Below are 26,155 nucleotides of genomic sequence, written 5' to 3' on the forward strand. Positions count from 1 at the left end.
GTCCTGTAATCATCCGTTAGAACAGATCCAGCAGTAATCAAATGGCAAAAAAAAAAACTGCAAACAACTTTTTTTTGTCAGTATTGTAAAAATAGATTTTTCCAGGATCCGTTATTATACATTGGGCGTCTATGGCCCCTGATGCTGCTTGTGGAGTGTAGGCCCGTGGCCCCCTTGTTGATCGCTGCCTGTGCTGGGGCTGTGCAGTCGGCGCTTTATATCTGAGAACAGATTCCCAGGCGCTGCACAGGACAAGCTCTGTATACAGCTACTGCAATGATCAGCCGCCGGCCAATCAGCAGTCAGCAACTCATAACTGGAGAAGCTGCATAGAGAGCTCGTCCCTGTGCAGCACCCGGGAATCTGTCATCTGATTATAAAGCTCTGTCAGCGGCAGCATTCAAGAAGTGGGAAACTGGACACCGAGGGAATGAGGATAGGTGTGAAGAATTTCTTTGGGTTTATTTTTTGTGTGTGAAGACTGGCACAATAGGGGACAATTCTACAGGATGGAGCATTGCTACAAGAAGAGAACTAGGAAAGGGGGTATTACTATAAGCAAAGGACATTACTATAAAAAGAGGTCCAGGAAAGGGGACATTACTATAAGAAAAGGACATTACTACAAGAAGAGCTCCAGGAAAGGGGACATTACTATAAGAGGACTAGGAAAGGGAACATTACTATAGGATGAGCATAAGGATGCGGCACAATACTACAGGATGGGCACAAGGATGGGGCACATTACTATATTATGGGGACAAGGATGGGAACATTACTACATTATATGTGAGTTGAGGTGATTGCGCTGTCACAGATGAGTGTGTAGTAGTGATGATTATTTTTTTGTCAAATTTTTGATTTTTTTATTGTCATAAATAAAGCTAATCCTATCGACTAAAATTTCCCACTAACGGGAAGTATGATGTGCTACAAAAAATGTCTGATTCACTGAAATCTGAAACGTCTGTTATTGCCACCTAATGTGTCACTGGTTAGGATTGTAAAATTTGACCCTGTTGGAAGGTGAAAACAGGCTTGGGGGTGAAGGGGTTAAAGACTGGATGTATTTGTTGTACCCTAGACACATTGTATAAACCAGATTAACTTTTTTTTTTTTTTCTTTTTCTCCTTGTTCTTCTTTAGGGCTATGCTGAAAAAGTAAGACCCATGGTGAAGGATGGTGTTTACTTTATACATGAAGCGCTTCACAGCACTCCAAAGAAAATTTTGGTGGAAGGTGCCAATGCAGCACTCCTTGATATTGATTTTGGTGAGTAGTTTTTTTTTTATTTTTTTTTTTTTTTTTATTGTTAAGGCAGAACACCTAGGTTTTTACCTTCATAGTTTTAAGGTTGAAAGTAAACACCAGTCATCATGTTCAATCTATTCCCTAATTTATTGATTCATAGGAAGACAAAAACCCCACACAGATGCTAATTGCCACTTTTATTAGAGTAGATGATCCTTTCAGAGTTCACATATGGCAATTAGACTTAGGCTCCTTTCACATTGCGTTTTACCTTCTGCTCACAGGTCCCGTCGGAGCATCCGTTCGAATCGCCCCTCCCCCACACGCAGTGCGCTCCATAACAGTGAATGGCCCTGTCGGGCGCATGTGTCCAGATCACGCTTTGTAGAGTGGGGCAGGGGCGGTTCGGACGGATGCTCCGATGGGACCTGTGAGCGGAAGGTAAAACGCAATGTGAAAGGAGCCTTATTCCCTGGATCAGTTGTGAGCAGATTGACACTACAGGTGTACAAAACGTTGTGACCATTGGGTGGTGAACACAAAATAAGTACATTTTTACCACTAAAATGTTGTTTTAACCTTAGATTTTCAATTTTGAAAAGGGGAATAGGTAAAGGCTCTACTATGTGTTACACAATTTCTCATGAACGTGGCAATAACACACATGTCACTGTACAGTACTGATTGGCCACACCACAGGGCTTGGGAGGGAAGGATGGCCATTTGATTTTTGGAGCACCGTTTCCTAGAATAGTAAGCGGACTCCATTTTTAGAGCCCCTAAGTTCTAGAACAGAAGAAATCCCCTGAAATGACCACATTTTGGAAATTGCACCCCTCTTAAATTCATTTAACAGGTTTAGTGATGATTTAGTCTCTGGAAAGCACAAATGGAGTCTAACGCAGTGAATGTTGCAGAATTAAAAATTGCAAATAAGTTCTTGTCGTGCCCAGTACATTGTAGTGCCCGTAAATTTTGCCCAGCTCATGTTTCTGGAAACCTGCACTCCTGTAATTTAGGCTGGTTCTCACTACAATAATGCCAAACATGTGGACGCTAACTGTGATTTAGACACATTGTGGGGCTCAGAAGAGAGTGGGGCATTTGGATTTGGGAGCGCAGATTTTGCTAGAGTTCTTTTTTGAGGGGGGAACCATAGCGTTTATCCAGAACCTTGGTGCTAGATTTCCGTTAACAGATGTACCTGAGTAGGGACTATTTCATGGCAATTTTTGGTACAAAACATTTTGGATCAGTTCACATTTACCTTGTGCTCTATGCTTCATAGATTGTGCTGGGGACACAGGATGCATGCAGTTACGCTGCGGTGCAGATCGCAGCGTAACTGCATGTAATACGCACACGTGGGCACAGAGCCTTACTCCGGACTCTGGCTTCTGCTCAGTAGTGTCAAAGGTTTCAAAGGTAAACAAAACTGTTGATGACCACACTTTTGTGCACGCCTGAAAAGAGGCGTAAAAAGATGGACACTGCCTCATTAAAATGAACTTTCCATTGGGAATTTTATAGAATCATGTTTTTCAGAGAATTGGGGTTGTGTCCACGATCCGCATACTCTTCGTCCAGGACCGAGCATGGGCACTGCAGTGGATTAGATTTTTTTTTTTTTTTCAGCACCAAAATCTGCAACATGTGCACAGCAATTCAGGATTCTTATAGTCTTAAAGTCTTACAGACTTTACTGGGGTGCGTTTTTACTTGCAGTATTAATTAAAATCTGCAAGCAAAAACATGAGCACACAGCCTAAATGAGGTCATGTCAGATACTGAACGCAAAAGTTCACCTAGTTTTGCCACTCAGGCATGTGATATTGGTTTACTTTCCTTTTTTTTTTTTTAAAGGGAATCGGTCATCAACTTTTTGGCACCTAATCTGAGAGCAGTATAATGTAGGGGCAGAGACCCTGATTCCAGTGATGTCATTTACTGGGCTGCTTAGTGTAGTGTGGATAAAATCACTGTTTAATCAGCAGTATATAGTCATTAGAGGACTACTTGGCAAACTACAAGGTAGTCCAGCATATTAATGAGCTCTATATAAGGCTATGTTCACACAGTGCATCTTTTATTGCGTTTTTGGTGCGTTTTTGAGGTCACAAATATGCACCTAAATGCATGCATTTCCTTCCCCCAGCAAAGTCTGAGCTTTCTATTTTGCTGTCCGTACAGTTCATCTTTTTTTGGCTGCGTTTTTGAAGATGCAGCCAAGATTCAGCATGTCCATTCTTTTTGTGTGTTTTTTTTTGCCAGTTTTTGAGCCCTTCCAGGCAATATATTTGACTTAAAAAAAAAAAAAACGCATTGGGCAAAACGTGTCAAACGCATTGCGGTTTTTTTTATGCTTTTTGCTGCATGTGCATTTTTAGTGCTCTTTTGGGGACAAAAACTCTGCATATTTATTTTTTTTTTAACCACAAAAATGCAGAGTATGAACATAGCCTAACTGCTAGATCTGCAACAGCGAAAATATTGATTTTATCAAAATGAAAGAAACTGCTCAGTAAGTAACATTCCTGCACTGAGGGTCTCTGTCTCTACATCATGCTGCTCTCAGATGGGGTAGCACAAACCTGGCTTTTAAAGATTCCCTTAAAAAATAGTAAATTTTTTTATTTAATCTAAAGGCCCCGTCACACTAAGCAACATCGCTAGCAACATCGCTGCTAACGAACAACTTTTGTGACGTTGCTAGCGATGTTGCTGTGTGTGACATCCAGCAACAACCTGGCCCCTGCTGTGAGGTCGTTGGTTGTTGCTGAATGTCCTGGGCCATTTTTTAGTTGTTGCTGTCCCGCTGTGAAGCACAGATCGCTGTGTGTGACAGCGAGACAGCAACAACTAAATGTGTAGGCAGCAGGAGCCGGCTTCTGCGGAGGCTGGTAACCAATGTAAACATCGGGTAACCAAGAAGCCCTGTCCTTGGTTACCCGATATTTACCTTTGTTACCAGCCTCCGCCGCTCTCACTGTCAGTGCCGGCTCCTGCTCTGTGCACATTTAGCTGCAGCACACATCGGGTAATTAACCCGATGTGTGCTGTAACTAGGAGAGCAGGGAGCCAGCGCTCAGTGTGCGATGCTCCCTGCTCTCTGCACATGTAGCTCCGTGCGGTGGTAACCAAGGTAAATATCGGGTTGGTTACCCGATATTTACCTTAGTTACCAAGCGCAGCATCTTCCACGTGGCGCTGGGGGCTTGTCACTGGTTGCTGGTGAGCTCACCAGCAACTTGTGTAGCGACGCTACAGCGATCCCTGCCAGGTCAGGTTGCTGGTGGGATCGCTGGAGCGTCGCAGTGTGACATCTCACCAGCAACCTCCTAGCAACTTACCAGCGATCCCTATCGTTGTTGGGATCGCTGGTAAGTTGCTTAGTGTGACTGGACCTTTAGTCTTGCGTGAAAATCTGATGCAAGTTTCTGGCAAATTTATACAGAAATATGAAACATTCTGAAAGTTCATAAACTTACAAGCACCACTGTATATGAAAAATGATGCCCCAGTCCAGAGAGATCCTTAGTGTTTGTGTTTTTTTTATGGTGCCCCCTGATGTTAGTACTGCTGCTGCTTGGTCAGTCCTTCTAAACTGCACCTCTATTAGCCGAGCATGCATGGTTCCCTTTTGATCTACTGAAGTTACTTCAGGAGCAGCAAGATCTCTCCATTTCAGCCTGATCTGAATATTGATCTGACTGAAAGCAGGAATGTGCTAGGAGTGTCTGAAGTGACTGCCAACAGCTGCTCTCTGTACATCACCAAGGCAGGAGCTTATCATCGTTCTGACAACCATACATTTTTGTTTAAACAAGCATTCAATAGTAACAAAAAAAGCATGAAAAGAAGCATGAAAAAAAGCAGGGAAAAAAAGCATATAAAGCATGAAAAAAAGCAGGAAAAAAAGCATGAAAGCATGAAAAAAAGCAGGAAAAGAAGCATGAAAAGCAAGAAAAAAGATGAAAGCATGAAAAGCATGAAAAAAAGCATGAAAAGAAGCACAGAAAAAAGCAGCTTTTTTTGTGCTGAAAAAAAGCACTGTGGGCACATAGCCTAAGGCCTTGTGCCCACAGGGCGTTTTTTCAGTGTTTTTTCTAGCGTTTTTCATTGCTTTTTTTAATCAATAAAAGCAAGGAAAAAGCATCCCAGCAAAGTCTATGAGAATCGGGACTTGCTGTGCCCACGTTGCTTCTTTTTCAGTTGCTTTTTTTCTTGCTGAAAAAAGAAGCAACATGTCAATTGTTTTAGCGTTTTTTTCCTGCTTTTTTCCCCAATTGACTTCAATGGAGTCAGGGAAAAAAGCAAGAAAAAACTCATGTGTAATGCCCACGTTGCTTTATATTTTATGCGTTTGGGCGTTTTTAGGGAGAAAAGAAAGCTATGGCTATGTAGATTCCTTCATAGAAGAAAGCCACATAGCCAGCATTGGCAGCTATTTCCTTATCTCCCATTGTTTAACGCAACACCTCTGCAGGGACCCCCGCTGATGTCATCCCTTTAGTTCATCCCAGCGGGGGATCTCCAGGAATGGGGGGGGGGCGGGGAATTGCTCGGTAATCCCCCTGCATGAATTGTTTTCACCAAACTTCCCTGCAGGGACTTGTAAGGGTAAACAATGCAGGGACCCCCGCTGACGTCACAAGGTGAATAGTTCATCCCAGCGGGGGATCTCCAGGAAAGCCCCCAGTAATTCTCGGGCATGAATTGTATTCACCTCCTGACATCCCCGGACTTTCCTGCAAAGAGATGTCGCGGAAAAACACCGCAAGAATACTGAATGCCCGGTGCACAGCCTATGCCACATAAATGCAGGCAACCCCCGCTGACGTCAAGGTGAACCCCGAAAAACCCCGGTGATCCTCCTGCAAGAACTGTGTTCACCTTGTGCCGTGCACCAAGGCATTCAGTGTTCTTGCAGTGTTTTACCGACACCACTCTACAGGGAGGTCCGGGGATGTCCCAAGGTGAATACAGTTCATGTAGGAGAATCACCGGGGTTTCCTGCAGATCCGCCGCTGGGATGAACTCTTCACGTTAAGGTACCGTCACACTAAGCGATGCTCCAGCGATCCCACCAGCAACCTGACCTGGCAGGGATCGCTGGAACGTCGCTACACGGGTTGCTGGTGAGCTGTCACACAGGCAGATCTCACCAGCAACCAGTGACCAGCCCCCAGCGCCACGTGGAAGCGATGCTGCGCTTGGTAACTAAGGTAAATATCGGGTAACCAACCCGATATTTACCTTGGTTACCAGCGCACACCGCTTAGCGCTGGCTCCCTGCACACCTAGCCACAGTACACATCGGGTTAATTACCCGATGTGTACTCTGCTACGTGTGCAGGCAGCAGGAGCCGGCTTCTGCTGACGCTGGTAACCATGGTAAACATCGGGTAACCAAGAAGCCCTTACCTTGGTTACCCGATATTTACCTTCGTTACCAGCGTCCGCCGCTGCTCACCTCTCTGCAGACTCCCGGGTCACATCCGATGGGCTCCAGCACCTGCGGGTAAGCAGCTGATTGTTTACGTCCAGCGGTGAAAAGCCTGCCGGCTTTTTAACAAGCAGATGATGAATCAGCTGATCTTCGCTGGACATAAACGATCAGATGATGCTATCAGGTGATAGCATCAGCTGCTTACCAGCGGGTCCTGGAGCCCATGGGACTTTTAAACAATCAGCTGATGTGTAATCTGATTCAGGTCCTTGAACCTGTGTCAGGTTCAAAGACCTGAATCCAATATCATCTGATCAGAAGGCAAACCGATCAGATGATGTGTCATCATCTGATCAGTTTGCCTTCTGATCAGATGATATTGGATCCGGATTGGATATCGCGGGACCCTCGACCCAGGACTACGGCGGAGGGGAGTTCTTTAGTTCAATAAAGATGGAGTCACTAATTGTGTTGTGTTTTATTTCTAATAAAAAATATTTTTCTGTGTGTTGTGTTTTTTATTATCTTTACTAGAAATTCATGGTGGCTATGTCTAATATTGGCGTGACACCATGAATTTCAGGCTTAGGGCCAGCTGATAATACAAAGCTGGCCCTAATCCCATTATTACCCAGCGAGCCACCCGATACCAGGGCCACTGGAAGAGTTGGATACAGCGCCAGAAGATGGCGCTTCCTATGAACGCGCCATTTTCTGGGGTGGCTGTGGACTGCAATTCGCAGCGGGGGAGGGGCCCAGAAAGCTTGGGCCACCCTGTGCTGCGGATTCCAGTCTCCAGCTGCCTAGTTGTACCTGGCTGGACACATAAATTGGGTGAAGCCCACGTCGTTTTTTTTTTTTTTTAATTATTTTATGAAATTCATGAAATAATTAAAAAGAAGGGCTTCCCTATATTTTTGGTTCCCAGCTGGGTACAAATAGGCAGCTGGGGGTTGGGAGCAGCCCGTACCTGCCTGCTGTACCTGGCTGGCATACAAAAATATGGCGAAACCCATGTCGATTTTTTGGTTTTATTTTCTTTTTACATTTATTTAAAAAAAATAAAAAAAACAAACACATAACCCAAAAGGGTTAGAGGTAAAGAAAAAAAATGCGTAGGCTCCCGCTGCATTTTCTATTGCTAGCTAAGGGTAACCCAAACAGCTACTAGCTGCTAACCCTTACTGCTTGGTGTTACCTTCACTGGCAATGGAAAATCCAGGGAAGCCCTTTTTCCTTGAGTTTTTTTGCCAAAAATCTAAAAAAAATAACATGGGCTTCGCCCAATTTTTGTGTCCAGCCAGGTACAACCAGACAGCTAGGGACTGGAATCTTCAGCGCAGAGTGGCCCAAGCTTTCTGGACCCCCTGCTGCGTATTGCATTCTGCAGCTGCCCCAGAAAATGGTGCTTTCATAGAAGTGCCATCTTTTGCCGCTGTGTCCAACTCTTCCAGCAGACCTGGTGTCGGGTGGCACGCTGGGTAATAAGGGGTTAATACCAGCTTTGTTTTACCAGCTGGTATTAAGTCCGAGATTCTTAATGTCAGGGCAACTTTCACCCGGCCATTTAGAATCTCCAATAAAGGGTTAAAAAAAGACACCACACAGAAAAAATACTTCATTAGAAATAAATACACAGACACATTTAGGGACTCCATCTTTATTACTCCCTCTCACCCCTCCTCGATCCTGGTCTTCTGTCACCGATCTAGCTCTTCTACATCAGAAAGCACGGGGAAGGAAGAACGCTTCTACTCCTCGTGCTGTCTAATCACTCAATGAGTGAGCAGAGACTGCGGGTTGGTAAGCGGTAACATCACCGCTGCCACCGTTGCCATAGTAACCTAATGAGCGAGTTACTATAGCAACTGTGATCTGTGAGTACCTGATTCCCGGCGCCGCTATTCACCTGCATGAGCTGGTGAATACCGGCGCCGGTAAACGATCTAATGGATCATCATTTTCCTGTCACTTTTATTCCAAAATGGAGATTGAAGAAAATGGGTTGAAGAAGGAAATGATATCAGAACACTTTTTTTTTTTCATATCCAACTTTAATGAGCTGAAACAAGCATTCAATAGTAACAAAAAAAGCATGAAAAGAAGGATGAAAAAAAGCAGGAAAAAAAGCATGAAAGCATGAAAAAAAGCATGAAAAGAAGCATGAAGCATGAAAAAAAGCATGAAAGCATGAAAAGAAGCATGAAAAAAAGCATGAAAGCATGAAAAGAAGCACAGAAACCACAGAAAAAAGCAGCTTTTTTTTGTGCTGAAAAAAAAGCACCGTGGGCACATAGCCTCAAGTTGGATATGAAAAAAAAGGTGTTATGATATCATTTCCTTCTTCAACCCATTTTCGAATAAAAGTGACAGGAAAATGATGATCCATTAGATCGTTTACCGGCGCCAGTATTCACCAGCTCATGCAGGTGAATAGCGGCACCGGGAATCAGGTACTCAGAGATCACTGTTGCTATAGTAACTCGCTCATTAGGTTACTATGGCAACGGTGGCAGCGGTGATGTCACCGCTTACCAACCCGCAGTCTCTGCTCACTCATTGAGTGATTAGACAGCACGAGGAGCAGAAGCGTTCTTCCTTTCCCGTGCTTTCTGATGTAGCAGAGCTAGATCGGTGACAGAAGACCAGGATCGAGGAGGGGTGAGAGGGAGTAATAAAGATGGAATCCCTAAGTGTGTCTGTGTATTTATTTCTAATAAAGTATTTTTTCTGTGTGGTGTCTTTTTTTAACCCTTTTATTGGAGATTCGAAATGGCCGGGTCAAACTTGCCCTGACCTTAAGAATCTCGGACTTAATACCAGCTGGTAAAACAAAGCTGGTATTAACCCCTTATTACCCAGCGTGCCACCCGACACCAGGTCCGCTGGGAGAGTTAGACACAGCGCCAAAAGATGGCACTTCTATGAAAGCACCATTTTCTGGGGCAGCTGCAGACTGCAATACGCAGCAGGGGGCCCAGAAAGCTTGGGCCACTGTTGTGAATGTTAGTTATGTCTTGACTGCTGGGAGGCTCCCTCTGGTGGCCAGGAAGGGTTTGGACAGAGACCAGGTGGGTTGTGCAGTGGGTGTTTCCTTTCCTAATTCTCTGCTTATTTAAGTCCTGGTCTGATTGCAGGTTGTTGCCGGATGTCGGTTGTACTTTGTATTTTCAGCCTGCTTAATCCTGCTCTACATCACATCTTCCCCAGATAAGTGCTTGCTCTTTATTTATTGTCTGGTTCTTTTGTTTATCTGGGTTTGTCATTGGTTGTGGTTGGTTTCAGTTTATTTCCTTCCAGGGATTTGTTCCCTCAGGGGATAAGATTCACAATGTCTTCCATAAGTCCTTGTTGAAGAAACATGTGGAGCCGGCAGTTCCTGCAGCAGCGCCTCCTGACCCTGTTTTGGTACAAGGGGATCTGGAGTATGAGGTCGAAAAAATTCTGGATTCCCGTCGCAGTAGGCGTCAGCTTCAGTACCTTGTGAAATGGAAGAGTTATGGGCAGGAGGATAACTCTTGGGTTGTGGCTTCTGACATTCATGCGGACAGGTTGGTTCACGCCTTCCATCATGCTCATCCCGAGCGACCCGGTGGCGTGGGTGAGGGTTCGGTGACCCCTCCTCAAGGGGGGGGTACTGTTGTGAATGTTAGTTATGTGTTGGCTGCTGGGAGGCTCCCTCTGGTGGCCAGGAAGGTTTTGGACAGAGACCAGGTGGGTTGTGCAGTGGGTGTTTCCTTTCCTAATTCTCTGCTTATTTAAGTCCTGGTCTGATTGCAGGCTGTTGCCGGATGTCAGTTGTACTTTGTATTTTCAGCCTGCTTAATCCTGCTCTACATCACATCTTCCCCAGATAAGTGCTTGCTCTTTATTTATTGTCTGGTTCTTTTGTTTATCTGGGTTTCTCATTGGTTGTGGTTGGTTTCAGTTTATTTCCTTCCAGGGATTTTCCCCCTCAGGGGATTGTTGAGGAACTCCCTGCAGTTCTGTGTGGAGTTTAGCTCCTTTGGGTCCATGTGTTTGTGGCTTGTTGAATTTGTTGTGGTTCTTGTTTTCTGTTCATTGGTATGACAAGGGCACCTGGTATAGGACGGAGTTCAGATCGAGCGATCTGAGGGCCTTTTTGTACTATCAGGAAGTTGGTATTTTGTAGGGTTTTTCTCTGGCTACCATCAGTCCCTTTCCTGTACTTTCCTATTTTAGTCAGCGGGGGCCTCACCTTTTGCTAATCCTGTCATCTACCTGTGTATTGTGTTTTTCCTATATCACCGCAGTCTTTGAATGTGGGGGGATTGCTATTCTTGTCTATTTTCTGAGGCAGAGAGTTATTCATCTTTCCTACCTTTAGGATAGCTAGTTCTCCGGCTGGGTTCGCGGTGCACAGGATGTTAGTTCACCCCTCGGCTACTTCTAGTTGTGTTGGTTAGTAAGGGGATGGCGGCCAGATTAGTTGCCAATGCTCTTGTCACCTTTTTTGCCAATGATTTGTGGTGGTCTTCCATGGTTCCGGATCATAACAGGCCACTCTGCGCTGCAGATTCCAGTCCCTAGCTGTCTGGTTGTACCTGGCTGGACACAAAAATTGGGTGAAGCCCACATTATTTTTTTTAGATTTTTGGCAAAAAAACTCAAGGAAAAAGGGCTTCCCTGGATTTTCCATTGCCAGTGAAGGTAACACCAAGCAGTAAGGGTTAGCAGCTAGTAGCTGTTTGGGTTACCCTTAGCTAGCAATAGAAAATGCAGCGGGAGCCTACACATTTTTTTTTCTTTACCCCTAACCCTTTTGGGTTATGTGTTTGTTTTTTTTTACTTTTTTTTAAATAAATTTAAAAAAGAATAAAACCAAAAAATCTTTGTACCTTTCTTGCTGAGTGAGTACACCTGTGCCATCCGGCACCGCGCCGCGCTGTCCCTGCAACACCTCACCAAGCCTGCCTCCCCGTCACATCATCGGGCCCTGGGACCACCGACCCCTACCCACAGAGGGGGAAAACAACATCCCAGCTGCTCCCTACCATCGCTCCCGGGATCCCCGTCACCAGCAGCGGTGGTGCCTATCTTCATCACGACCTGTGGGTGGCGTCACGGACTAAATTCCCCAAACCAACCACCCCTTTCACTCTCGGGCGAGGAGCGCCGCTCGAGTCCCCAGATCCGGCCCACCGCTCGAGCCACCGAGCAGCAGCGCCGGACCCGAGCGTTAGCGAGCGCAGCGCAGTGGCGTCCTCCCCGCCCGCGACATATCCATCCTCCGGCATCTGCCATAAACAGTGAGGTGTGTGGTGTCCCTGCACATTCATTAGCGTGTTAGTGCGCCCACAGAGGTGTGCTAACAGGGGTCTGACTAGCCAGGGGAAATAACACCCTTGCAACAAGTCAGTGACAGCATTAGCATATAATAAATAATATTTAGAATTACTTTTTCTAAAAATCTCTTTATTAATGGGACAGTTAGGCAGAGATTAGCAATATGCACTCAGAACTTCTCATGGTTCTGGTTGCATATTGGACCTGATAGGTTCCCTTTGAGGCTCATTCTGTTGTACTAGTGAGGTGGTAAACAGGATAATAATTGGAGTTGCTGTCAGCTGGGTAGTCTAAGCTAGCATCAAGCCCAATGGTTATATTAATGTCAAGCCATCTATCAGACACCTGACATTAATAAGCCATTATTTTTAGCAATAACAATACAAACAAGTTTGACAAGTCTTTTATTTGAATAATAAAAAAAACAAAAAAAACAATGACTGGCGTAATTCAATGTATGTCCCACAATGTCTCAGAATCAGTCATCCTGGCTATGTAGATTCCTTCATAGAAGAAAGCCACATAGCCCCTGTCAGCTGATGTTTCCTTATCTCCCAGTGTTTACAGCCTTTCTGGGGGAAACCCTGCTGACTCACAAGGTGAGCACAGTTCATGCAGGAGCATTAGGGTACCGTCACACTTTAGCGACGCAGCAGCGATCCCACCAGCGATCTGACCTGGTCAGGATCACTGCTGCGTCGCTACATAGTCGCTGGTGAGCTGTCAAACAGACAGATCTCACCAGTGACCAGCCCCCAGCCAGCAGTGACGTGCTAGCGACGCTGCGCTTGCACGGAGCCGGCGTCTGGAAGCTGCGGACACTGGTAACGAAGGTAAACATCGGGTATGGTTACCCGATGTTTACCTTAGTTACCAGCGCACACCGCTTAGCGTGTGCAGGGAGCAGGAGCCGGCACTGGCAGCGTGAGAGCTGCGGAGGCTGGTAACTAAGGTAAATATCGGGTAACCACCTTGGTTACCCGATGTTTACCTTGGTTACAGCTTACCGCAGGCTGTCAGATGCCGGCTCTTGCTCCCTGCACATTCAGGATTGTTGCTCTCTCGCTGTCACACACAGCGATGTGTGCTTATCAGCGGGAGAGCAACAATAAAAAAAACAGTTACCGGGTTTGCTGGAGATCCCCCGCTGGGATGAACTCTTCCCCTTGTGACGTCAGCAGGGTTCCCTGCAAAGATGTGACGCTGTAAAACACCACGAGAATACTGAATGCCTGCTGCACTGCCTATGCCACATAAGTGCAGGGAACCCCCGCTGACGGCACAAGCTGAAGAATTCATCTCTGTGCACGGATCTCCAGGAAACACCAGTGAGCCTCCTCCATGCACCTTGTGACGTCAGCGGGGTTCCCTGCAGAGACGTGTGGATGTAAAACACCGGGAGACCTCGGAATAGATTCTTGGACTGGCTCGGGGGCAGGACGGCAGACATGGAAAAAGTTTGTGGAGTTAAGTGGTGTGTGTGATGATGGGGGGGGGGGGGGGGAGTGGAAATTGACCGAGCGGATGTATGGAGAGCGTGTGTGTGTGTGTGTGTGTGTGTGTGTGTGTGTGTGTACACGTACCAGCTGAATGAGTTTCTTCACATTTATGTTCATTCGATTGTACCACGACATGGTAGCTTATTCTTTTCTTTCTTCTTCTATCTTCTCCAAAATAGTGTACTTTTGTTCCTCTTCCTCTGACCTCACATCCTGCCTTTCTATTTTTTTATAAAAAACGCCCAAACGCATAAAATAAAGCAATGTGGGCATTACACATGCGTTTTTTCCTGCTTTTTTCCCTACTCCATTGAAGTCAATTGGTGAAAAAAGCAGGAAAAAATGCTAAAACAATTGACATGTTGCTTCTTTTTTCAGCAAGAAAAAAAGCAACTGAAAAAGAAGCAACGTGGGCACAGCAAGTCCCGATTCTCATAGACTTTGCTGGCATGCTTTTTCCTTGCTTTTATTGATTAAAAAAAGCAATGAAAAACGCTAGAAAAAAACACTATAAAAATGCCCTGTGGGCACAAGGCCTTAAACTTTACTTATTAAAACATGTATCTATGGGCATTTTAGTGCTAGTGATTATCCCCATACTCCTTCTTGGAGCCACAAACTGAATCCGCTGCTTTTTCTTTTCAGTTGCTGTTATGCCTACATAGAGTGCAGCAGTGCAGATGGGTAGTCATCGACTGCTGTGCTCTGCATCCACAGTGCCAAAGACAAAGCTCACTTCTTTATGCACCTAGGGCAGACAGCTTCTTCTTCCATAGCACACCTGTGCTCACAGCATGTCCTCCTGCTGCTCCCCACCTCCAGGAGAGACAAACACCTCAAATTATTTACATTCCTCTTCTAACCCGAAGTAGGGTTACACTGGTAAAATTGTTTTATAGAAATGAAATGACAATATAACTGGGTTTTAGCTTTTTATTTTCACGTGTGCCTTATGCCACGTTTCAGCAAGAAAAAAAAAAAATTAAGGTTTAAAAAGACAATTTCAACAATATAGCCTTAAAGCACAGTACGTGAGTAAATAGGGGTTAAATAGAAGGGACTGTTGTGTGCTAAAAGTATAAGGCCACGTGCGAGTGGGTGATAATACCGAAGTGGTGCCCGTGTCTCTATTATACTTTTCCCTGATTGCTCCACTCCTAGTTTTGTCTTACAAATACTAATGTAAAAAACTCTCCAAATACTCAGCATGAACATGACCAAAATGTTCGCAGAAAATGTTTAAAACGATAAAAAAAATTGTTTTCTTGTTTGTTGCTGTCACATTGGCCGCCTCTTCAGTGTGACCTGGAGGGGGTACAAGCAGAGAAAGCCATATTAATAGCGTAGTGTTATCTGTTTAGGAGCTCATCACATTGTTGTAGCACTACCCCTTTAAGCTCAGTCTGCAAGTTATTTCAACTGTTTTGTAATGGAGCAGATCTTTAAAGCAGTCCGCCTGTAAGAAGCTAAATAGGGTGACCATCACTCTTGAGCGGAGAAGGATATCTGCTTTCAGACCTCTGGAATTTCACTCACTTTCTTGTAGTGTAAGCATTACCATCCATGTCACTATAATAGTACATTCACACGCGACAGAAAATTTCCACATATAGCTACAAATCTACTATAAATTTTGGTGAAAACCACATCTAGGACATGCATTACAAAAATATAATAGCAAAATATATATATATATTTTTTATTTAAGATTATAATGATTGAAATTTTGCATAATATATCAGATACATTTTAGCATTTGGGCGTTGACAGCCCTTTACTAGCTGAAAATACATTTTAGGTTTAAACCTGCACAATTTTGTAGTGGAAATTGGATTTTTAAATATAACCTCGATTTTGTTAAACTTGCAGGTACCTATCCATTTGTGACCTCTTCAAATTGCACTGTTGGAGGAGTTTGTACAGGCCTTGGCATTCCACCTCAAAGCATTGGGGAAGTCTATGGAGTAGTAAAAGCTTACACTACTCGAGTTGGTATTGGTGCCTTTCCGACTGAGCAAAGTAATGTAAGTTGTCAGTTGTATGTAATAGAAAATTATTGATGTGTTCCAATACATATTTCACCTGCTTTATTTACTAAGTAAATATATTTATAAAGGTGCTATTGACATGAACTTTATTGATTATGTAATAATGAGAAATGACGTAGGGAAAAGTATTGAACACACTTACTGAAATTTCCGCTTCAAGGCGTCCCCTGTATGGCAAAACTAGTCGCATGCATTGTCAACTTATGATTTTGGCCCATTCTTCCACACACACAACACTGTTAAAATCCTGAAATTTCAGGCTTTTCTATGAACTCTGGCTGTGTTTGTGATCATTGTCATCCTGAAATGTCCACCCTCATTTCCTCTTCATCATCCTATAGATGGCAGCAGATTTTTATCAAGAATATCTTGGTACATTTAGCCATTCATCCTCCTTTCAATCAGAAGTTTGACACTGCCATATGCTAATAAACAGCTGGCGTCTGAGTTGTGGCGTCCGTGTCCATTTTGGTGGAGTCAGAGTCTGTATAAAATGAACCAACTCTGAATCATAAAATAAATTATTTTTTCATAAGAATTTAGGAAAGTTTTGGAATGTCCTATAAATGTCCTATGCCAGATCAAAGAATCTGCTTTTACTTGAGACGAACCTGTGCTGCACTTCAGCTACATGATATAAGTAGTGCTGTCACCATTTCTCTATCGTTTCATTGGGGGACACAGGACCATGGGTTATGCTGCTGTCACTAGGAGGCTGACACTAAGTATACAGAAAAAGTTAGCTCCTCCCCAGCAGTATACACCCCGAGCCGGAGGCGGACTCTATCAGTTTTTGCTTAGTGTCGTAGGAGGCTGATGTGGGCCGGCAGGGCCCCCTTCAGCCACTTGATTTTTTTGCGTATTTTTTTCATTTTTTCTCGGCGACGCTCTTCGCTCTCATCCCTGTACCTCTCTGTTTCCACAGGTATCGTTATTTTTCTTCACTCATCCTTTCGCAGCCCTGTGGGTACCACTCCCCAGGGTCGCAGAGGCTTGAGACGTCGGGCCCTCTCCCCCGTCCATTTCCGTGGTACTACTCCCGGGGTGGCACGCGGGGCAGAACCTTCCTGGGCACCCCCTATTCACACTGCGGTATCACCCCAAAGGGTGCAAGGGGCTCGGCAATAGGGACTGGACCTCCGCAGCACATCAGGATTTATGATGGGGCCCGCAGCGCTGCTACATCTCAGAGGGGCTCCCACCCCCCACCGGCGTCCACCTCCCTGCCTTCCTCATTCTTTTCCCTGGTGCCCGCAACCATTCCTTCGGTGTGCGGAGCACACAGGCATATGTGCAGGGCCTGCACACTGGACAGATGCGACGCCGCTGATCAGGTAGGACACCCTCTCCTACCTTCTCCATCGGGCGGCTGCAAAATTTAGGCCCCGGTCTGGGCCTAGTCGCCGGGCGCCCTGGCCACGTCCCATCGGGCGGCGGAGTGCACCGGCACGCACGCAGGGCTCCCGGCCGGCATCCCAACATCACTGCTGCGCCGCCGTTTTCGCAGGTAGGACCGCCGGTCTCTACCTTCCCCTGCGCCGGCGGCTTCAAAATTTAGGTCCCGGCTTCGGCCCTGTCCCAGGCCCGCCTCCCGCCGCAGCGCTATTGGCCGCTCCGTCTCCGCCCAGCTCCAGGCATCACAGGGGGGGCGGTGGATGATTTTTCCCGCTCTCCTCGGCCCGCCTCCAGCCTCCTCAGCGTCCATTTTAAAAAAAAAAATAAATAAATAAAAAAAGAGGGATTATGGCAGACCCCTGCTCTGCGGGTTGCTGAGGCTGCAGCAACCCTCATATCAGGGAAAATAGACCCAAATTAGCCACGTTCATTTAACAATAGTGGTTTTGGTTTTTTTTTTGTTTTTTTTTTATCATGGGCTGAGTTTATTACAATATATGTAGATATATATATTAACTCTTACAAGTACTTATTCGGGCTCTTGGTTTGCATCAGAGATACACATCTCAATAGGATTAGTATATAGAGTTCTCAGAGCTTCACTACCGCTCCACCGGAAGCCTTCCGACCTCTCTGGTGATGACCCAGGCGTACCACCTCTGCTGGATTCCGAGCAGGCGCCCGATGTTCGGCGCATGACGAATAGCCTGGTAGAAATGGTGAGTCAGACCATAAGAGCACGGATAGTCCTCTTCTCCTCTCTGAGCACACAGGTCTCCTTTAAGACTTTTCTGGCGGACCCATGATGTATTCAGTGGACATCCAGTAGTTCGCCGAGTTACTGCATCATCACAGACAACAACTAGACACGACGTTTACCAGCGGTAAGTCTTGTTATTGTCATTATCCCTTCTCCAAAGGGCTCCGGAGAGAAGGAGCATGCCCCCCTGTGATCGACCCGCCAGGGTTCCGCCTGGCTTATCATCCCTAACGTGACGTCTCTCAGGGACTCCACGGACACCCTACGCAGCGGACTACGTTCCTTCTCTGCCAATTCAGAACTGGTTGACATCTTCGGTGAGTACCTTCTCATCACAGCCCTGGCGTCTGCCAGCTGCACGGCCTGAGCCTATAGCAGCAGTGTGACCACCCGTCGAGACCTCTGACTCAGGATCTGGAACGCGGAGGCGACATCTAAGGAGTCGCTGACTTCCCTTCCACCCTTAGGTGACCGTCCCTTCGGAGATAGGCTAGTCCAGTGGATCCCCTAGGCTACGTGAGGGAAGAGTACATCTCTCCCCTAGCCTACGTGAGGAAAGAGCACATCTCTTTCCCAGCATCGGCCCAGACACTCAGGATCGTCGCCTCACCGCTAGGTTCCTGTCCGTTCGTTCCGCAACAGTCAGGGCGCCTCTATCCCTCCAACAGTCCCTCCGCCTTGCATTGCAGCGGACCATTCCAGTTTTTTAAGAGCGCTTGCAGGGATCAGGGTGGCTGTCCCTGCACATCCTACTCTACAGGGCTGCTAGGTTCACTCCACCCATAAACGACCTGGTGGTCCAGACTTCTTCCTCCAAGGACCCTCGTCTTGAGGTTTAAACCGTGATCGTCACTTTTCGCTACTAGGGTAGCTGAGCTACCGGATGGAGTCCTATCAGACCCCGGCCCGATAGATCATCCCTTTAGGCACGGTATTCGAGTCCGTCCAAGGGAAGTTACTCTTCACGCAGGAGTAGTTTTCTTCCCTGCACCGAGTCGGGTTCGGTATGCGAGTCCTCGGCTGTTGGTGGCGGTGATAGCGGCGGTACACTTGCCAGGTTTCATCCTTGGCCTACCAGCGGACCCCACTGAAGAACGGAGACAGGTAGGTTCCGTCTACCCTGGGGACCCGCCAATCCTTTCCTAGTGGACCAGTCTTCGCAACCGTCCCTTGGGAAGGTCCCCTCTCCTTATTCTCTGGAGGACAGTATCAACCGTCACCAGTCTCCTATGCTAGGGTATGCTATTCCACCATCCCACAGCATGGTCCCGTGGGACACCCCTAGAGTGTTGTCTCCCCGTCAACATTCTGGGAATCAGAGCCATCCGGTTAGCCCGGTTACGATTTCTTCACTGGGACGAGGTTGCCCAGTCAGGTTCCAGTCGGACCATGCCACAGCGGTGGCGTGCATCATCCACCAGGGAGGCGCAGGGAGTGTCATGACAAGGGAAGAGGTCAAGAAGATCTTGCTCTGGGCCGGATCTCGTCACTCTCTAATCTCGGCAGTGCACATCCCTACCGTGGACGTTTGGACGGCCGTTTTTTCTCGGGCCTCGCTTAGGCAAATGACTCCTCATCAGGGAAGTCATCAGCCAGATCTCCGGCGAAGGAAGACCTCCAGTCGTGGACCTATTGGCCTCCCGATCTAGCTTTCAAGTCAACGGCGCATCGAGGGTGCCCCCTTCTCTGGACTAGGTGACGACGCCCTCGCCCGGTCGTGAGGCCCCAGTTCAAGCTCTCGGGCATCTTCCCATGATCTCGAGGGTTCTCAAGATGGACCAAGGCAGAAGGTGGGGCAGGAGTGGCCCAGGCGAGCATAGTTCACAAAACTCACTCAACTCCTCGCAGATGCCCCGTGGCGCCTTCCAGACCGTCCAGTTCTTCCGTGTCGGGGCCCTCTCTTCCACCAGGACTCAGAAGTCCTAAGTTTGACGGCCTTACTAGCGGATCCCGGGTACTAGCTCGCACAGGCCGGTTGGCAAGAAGGATGCAGACAAGGATGGAGTCCGGGAAACCGGTTCCCTCGAAGATTTATTACCACACGTGAAGAGCTCCTCCGGGGTGTGAGGAGCACATCTTCTCTTCTCTCTCTCCCTCTCTCCCTTCCTGCACTGCTGCCATGCTTGCAGTCAGATCTGGATGCGGCTTTCTCGCGCATCCCTCTAAAGGCCAGGTGTCGACGCGGTCATTTCGGTTTCAGAGACTTATCACTTCTCGTCCCACGATCAAGGGTTTCACGCAGAGAAGCGTCCATCTGGCTCGGTGGCATCACCGTCCACTAGAAACGTGGGACCTTACTCTAGCGATGGGTTCGCTTCAAGGCTCCCGGTTTGGACCTTTTCAGAGTGCTTTCTGCTCCCACCTGTTTGGATAGGTGGGCTCCTCCTGGCCATCTCTTTTTTACAAAGGGCATCAGGGCGGACAGCCCTCTCTTGTCGTTTTTTCCCCCCTTTTTTCCGGGTCCTCCAGCAGGACAAGGGGGGTGCTCCGGCCACAACCCTCCTTTTCGGTCCAAGGCAGCTCGTCTTCCTTCCAGATAAGGAGATTGGGTTTCGGGTTCGGTCCTAGTCTCTTCTCTCAGCCTGAAAAGGGCCTAGTTCGTTCCTGAGCTGGTACGGGCCCTCAGTCGTTTGTCTTCAGGACCGCACTTTTCGGTTTACACCGACAGTCAGTTCATCCTTTCACCCGATTCCAGGAGGCGCATGCCGGCGCCCAGGGCCACGATTGCCACATGGATCCATTCCGCCATATGTAAAGCCTATCGCATGAAGGGCAGACCTCCGCCGCATTCTACCTTCCAAGGGGAGCCTCTTGGATGATTGGACTTCAGACGTCGACCGACCATGTCCGCCGGGCCGCCACCTGGTCTAGTCGGCATACCTTTACTAGTTTCTACCAGGTTCACACCCAAGCTTTGGCAGAGGCCAGTCTTGACGTAACGTTTACGAGTGGCAGTAGCACACCTGTATCAAGGTAGGTGTTTGTAGGTCTGGGTCAAGCCCGACAGGAGGAAGTGGTTTCCTGCCTATCTCCGGTGATGGTTCTCTTCCCACCCAGGGACTGCTTTTGGACGTCCCATGGTCCTGTGTCCCCCAATGAAACGATGGAGAAATAAGGATTTTTGTGTACTCACCGTAAAATCTTTCTCTGAGTCTTCATTGGGGGACACAGCACCCACCCTGCTTGTGTCTTTTTGTTACATATTACCTGTCTGTTGCCTCAGTGGCCATATTCCCAGGCCACTGGTCGCACGTCTAATTGGTTATAGTTTTTACCTTGACTTATCTAGGGTTGTTTGGTTCTCCTCCTACTGCTTGTGCACTAAACTGATTGAGTCCGCCTCCGGCTCGGGGTGTATACTGCTGGGGAGGAGCTAACTTTTTCTGTCTACTTAGTGTCAGCCTCCTAGTGACAGCAGCATAACCCATGGTCCTGTGTCCCCCAATGAAGACTCAGAGAAAGAGATTTTACGGTGAGTACACAAAAATCCTTCTTTTACTACAGTAAATTTATCACAAACCACGAGTCATGTTCAGTTGAAACCAGAGGTTTACACACACTATCTAAAAAGACACATCTGCATGTTTTTCTCACTGTCTGACATGAAATCAGAATAAACCTTTCACATTTTTAGATCCATTAGAAACCAAAATTATTTGTGTAGCACCTCTGCGGTACCAGGTGTCACAAATGTAATCAGTGGAAACCCAAACCCCAGAATATCCATGCCAGTAAGTACACCAGCACCTTCAGGCCACATACACATCCCCGACACTAACCTGGGAGACTGACTATTAACAGGTACAAAGGGAGGGCACTGATTGGATGTAGCCACCCAGCCTGTAGGGAGAGACCCAGTGAGGGGGAAGAGCCAGTGGTCAGTTGGGAAGCTGGCAGGAAGTAGTGAGTTCCGTTAAGTTGAGGGAGCAGAGAGTGAGTTGTGAGGAAGTAAAGGAGAGAGCAAAGTACAGAAAGGGACCTGTAGAGACAATGAAGAGCTGTAAAAGGAGTGGAGTACGGAACCAGGACTCCAGGCACCGTGGGTTACCTGTGGAAGTGCAAAACTCCAGGAAACATGGGAGGCCTGTGGAAGTCTGGAACCAAGGCTCACAGGACTCAGCACAAGGCGGGGTGCAGACCCTAGGACAGTGGGACACTTTATGGTCAGCTGTTAACTCTGCCGAGCGAGAAGATCTCCATGGTCCATCACCAACCAAAAAAGCCTGAAGCACAAGCAGCAAAGAGGGGACTGGGGACTGAATCCCTTAAATAGTCCAGGCTGCCTGCATTAGGGCCAAGGAAAGAAAAGGGACTCCCAAGTAGCTCCAGGCTACGGGAGTCCAACAACCACGAGTGTGCATGGAGGACAGCCATCCCAGGGTTACAGCTGGCACGGAGAACAAGGGGAGCGGGTGCACCTGGAACCAGCACCCGCGGGTTCAAGTACCAAAGTAAACAAGGCAAGTTGAAACTGCAATACTGGTGTGGACTGTTTCCTTAACGGCCGTGCACTCACACAGATGGTTCCCCACTACTATCCCTATCATTCACTGCTGGGGCTTGTCCCTGCTTGTGGAGGGCTCCAAATATCCAGGCTGCATCACTCCATCAGCCCCAGCAGAAACCTGCGGCGGCGACCCCAAATAACCTGGCTGCACACCGCAAGTGACGTAGTCAAGAACTTATTATTTTCTTTTATTTTTCCCTTTTCTTTTATTTTGCCAAAAAACCCCCTTTCTTTCCTGAGGAGACAGCACCCCAAAGGCCACGGTACCGGGCCGCGACCACGACTAACCCCACTGCGCACCACAAGCCCGGGACCCGAATGCTCCACAGCCCTGGGGCGTCACATTTATATTTGCCAAATGCCAAAGTAATTAGAGCGAATTTTTTAAGGCATTTTTATTCCTTTCTGCAAAGTCAAGAGTTTTCAAACACGAAGAGTACTATTCCTTTAAACAATATGAGACCGCTCATATGATGAGGTCATGTCTTTGGAAACTTGTGATGGGTTTATTGACAACATCTGCGTTAATTACACACAAACACCTCTGGATGTATTTGGATGCGCACCTGAAACACACTGCTGCTTTGTGTAGCGTTATGGGAAAGTCAAAAGAAATCAGCCAAGTTCTCAGGAAGAGAATTGTGGACTTGCACAAGTCTGGTTCATTCTTTGGCGCGATTTCCAGATACCTGAAGGTGCCTCGTTCATCTGTACAATTATACGCAAGTATAAAAAAGAATATGAAGGAGACTGGTTCTGTGTACCAGAGATGTACGTGCTTTGGTCAGACATATGCAAATTAACCCACGAACAAGTGCAATAGAGCTTGTGAAGATGCTGGCAGAAGCTTGTAAGACTGTCATAATCTCAGTGAAACGAGTACTGTATCAATATGGGCTGAAAGGCCACTCTACCAGGAAGAATCCATTACTCCAAAAGAAACCTAAAGTCAGATTCATGATTGCAAATGCACACAGGAACAAAGACCTTAATTTTTGGAGACATTTTGTGGTCTGACTAAACTAAAATTGAACGGTTTGGCCATAATAACCATCGTTATAGTTGGCGGAAAAATTAAGAAGCTTTGAAGCCTAAGAACACCATCCCAACTGTGAAACATGGGGGACGCAGCATTGTGTTGTGGGGTTGTTTTGTTGCATGAGGGACTGGTGCACTTTACAAAATAGATGGCTTCATGAGGAAAGAATATTATGTAGCAATACTGAAGCAACATCTCAAGGCATCAGCCAGGATCTTAAAGTTTGGGAGGAAATGTATGAGGGAGTCGTGGAGTTAAAGTCGGAATCAGGGAAATTGAGTCGTTGGAGCTTTGCTTACTGACTCCACAGCCCTGGTCCTACCCCCAGATTTCACTTTTGGTATGGTGGTTTAGGTTTATATGCAGTGCCTTTTGGCCTGAGGTTGCGTGCACTACTTTTTTTTTTTTTTTTTTTTCTGGAACAATTGTACCTAGTGTTTCATAGGCTTGTCTAACTGTTGTTGAGCAAACTTTAACGCCCTCTATCGTGCTTTTTGTTCAGCAATGGAAAGTTGCCTGTTGAGCATGCATATAGGCTATGGAGGTTGAGTGCATTACTTATTGTTTTCTTTGAAACTATTGTACCTACTGATTCTGGATCTTTCTTTAGTTTTCCACATCCACATGTGGTTCTTGGCTCTTGGACAACTATTCGGATAATTCTTTTCACTCCTTGGTCTGAAATCTTGTGAGGAGCACCTGGTCTCAGCTGGTTTATGGTGAAATGATGTTCATTCTACTTCCAGATTATGGCCCCATCAGTGCTCACTGGAACCTTCAGTATTTTAGAAATTCTTCTGTAACAATGCCATGAATATGTTTTTCAATAATAAAGTTGCAAACGTCTTAAGACAGGTCACTGATTTACCCATCATGAGAGATTTCTTGTGTGGTACCTTAGTAATGAGACACCTTTTTATAGGCTGTCAGTTGAACCAGCTGGTATTATTTTTCTCTAAGTGGCAGGATTGCTTTCTAATTACTGAGAGATTTCAGCAGGAGTCATGACTTTCCTTGGGTTTTTGCACATTTTTCTTCATCTGTTTAGTACTTTTTTTCCTGTATCCTTTCTTATTTCACATAACTTAGAGGTTGTGCACTACTTAAACATTGATGCCCTATCCTTAAGATAGGTCATCTATTTCTGATCAGCTGGTGACTGCAGCAGATGACTGGAAATCTTCCGTTCCGGAGCTGCTGCTTCTACTGATAGTGGCTGCAGCCGGGTTCTGCACATCCACCTCCTATTCAAATCAATAGCAGGCAGATTTCCAGTTCCAGCTGTGACGACATGGACTCTCATGGGTTAAAGTTTCTTAACATTCAGCCAGACGTATTGTTCTACTGTGTGGTAACTCATGTTTGCTTAACTATTGTTTGGGACCAGACCCTTCGGAGCATTCATTGTAATGTAGTTGTGTATTGCTAATCTAATGTGATTACCTTAGTAGCCATTGTCTAGTCGGTGACTCCCAGACTACATGTATACCCTCAGTCTTTCTGTAGACATCATTTGGATGAACATTGTCCATGCAGCTTGAGATTCATCCAATGGGAGAGGCGCTCTTGTCCAACCAATCGATGAGGACGCAGTGTATCTAAGTGGAAGGCTGTGGCTATAAAAGGGACTTCTTTAAGTCACCAGGTGGTTGATGGATGCTGATGGATCCAGTCTAAGCTCTTTGGAGCTGACTAGAGGATCAGGATATCTTATGGCTTCAATCTAGGGACTCCGGTTCCGGTTGGAGACCATATCCACAGCCTAGGGATTTCGACTCTGGCTGCCAGGATTGTAACATCATATCAGGACTACCTAAGGAGGACACTCAGGTTGGGACAATCCGGTCACCTGGCTACAGACTTTACAGACCTCACACAGCTTCCTAAATCTGGCGCTATTCCTTTCTCGGTGGGTGCCCGCCAAAAGCGGGGTGCTGTTGGATTGGAGTAAGCGGCCCTGGAAGCTCTGAGGCATGGACATTCTAAATCCCTGGTGAGCCAGCGGAAGGGTGAGACTCTGTTGCCTGTTACATTTGTGTGTTTTGCTGGTTATGTGTTATGTGCCGTTAATATTTTGGGGATCCAATAAAGTCTAATTATTGTGGTTCCCTCACCCTGTGTTGTCTGAGTAGTGTTACGCCCACGGTTAAGGAGGCCGGCGTTCAGTTGGAATGAGCCCTGAGCCACGCTGTCTTTCTAAAGGCGGCGGGTTTTAGTGGACGAGAGCACCCACTGAGCCCCGTGTCTCCACAATTGGTGGCAGCGGTGGGATACTACTCAGCCTGGTTTACACAGGGGAGCTGCAGCGGACTGGTGTTCGTGGACACCGTCCAGGGCTCAACAACCAGGGAGGCACATAAGCATACCCAGCAGGCCATAGGGGAGGCATTCAGGTTTCGGACGCTGCCATGTCCAACCCCACCAGCTCAGCCATGGGACAAGGACAAGAGAGGAGTTACGACCGCTGCAGTAAATGGATGCTACAGGATCTGTGCCAGAGGCGAAAGATTATCTACTGGAACGCTGAGACTCGGTCAGACTTGATCCAGAAATTAGTCCGTTGGGATGCCCAGAATGATGCAGAGGACGATGAGGATCCCGCCGATATTGACCCAGAGGATTTAAACTATGTGCCACATCATGGATCTAGTGACAATCGGGAATCAACTTTGTCCAAAATGGCCCAAGCCACAGCGTTGTTGGATGCATTGGGGCCTAGATCCTCAAGAGAAGAGGGCTTATGTTCTGGAATATGTTTATGGGATTCCAGCTGCAGTACTGCTAATACCAGCCGGTCGAGAAAGATGGTCCCACTACCCAGCAGAAGCTGCGCCAAAACAAAGGACTACAAACAGGGCCTGTGACTCGCCCAATCTATGGCGCTGTTATACATGTGGGC

General features: G+C 46.9%; 1 protein-coding gene across 1 annotated transcript in view; it reads left to right on the top strand.

The window, feature by feature from the left end:
* Positions 1 to 26,155, top strand: part of LOC142296314 (adenylosuccinate synthetase isozyme 2) — a 354,349-nt gene that overhangs the window by 229,781 nt on the left and 98,413 nt on the right. The window contains exons 8-9 of the mRNA XM_075339753.1: positions 1,147 to 1,273; positions 15,377 to 15,531. Of these exons, the coding sequence (XP_075195868.1) occupies positions 1,147 to 1,273; positions 15,377 to 15,531 (282 nt within the window). The remainder of the gene's footprint in view (positions 1 to 1,146; positions 1,274 to 15,376; positions 15,532 to 26,155) is intronic.

This window comes from Anomaloglossus baeobatrachus, chromosome 3, assembly GCF_048569485.1.
Source record: "Anomaloglossus baeobatrachus isolate aAnoBae1 chromosome 3, aAnoBae1.hap1, whole genome shotgun sequence".
Taxonomy (NCBI): Eukaryota; Metazoa; Chordata; class Amphibia; order Anura; family Aromobatidae; genus Anomaloglossus; species Anomaloglossus baeobatrachus.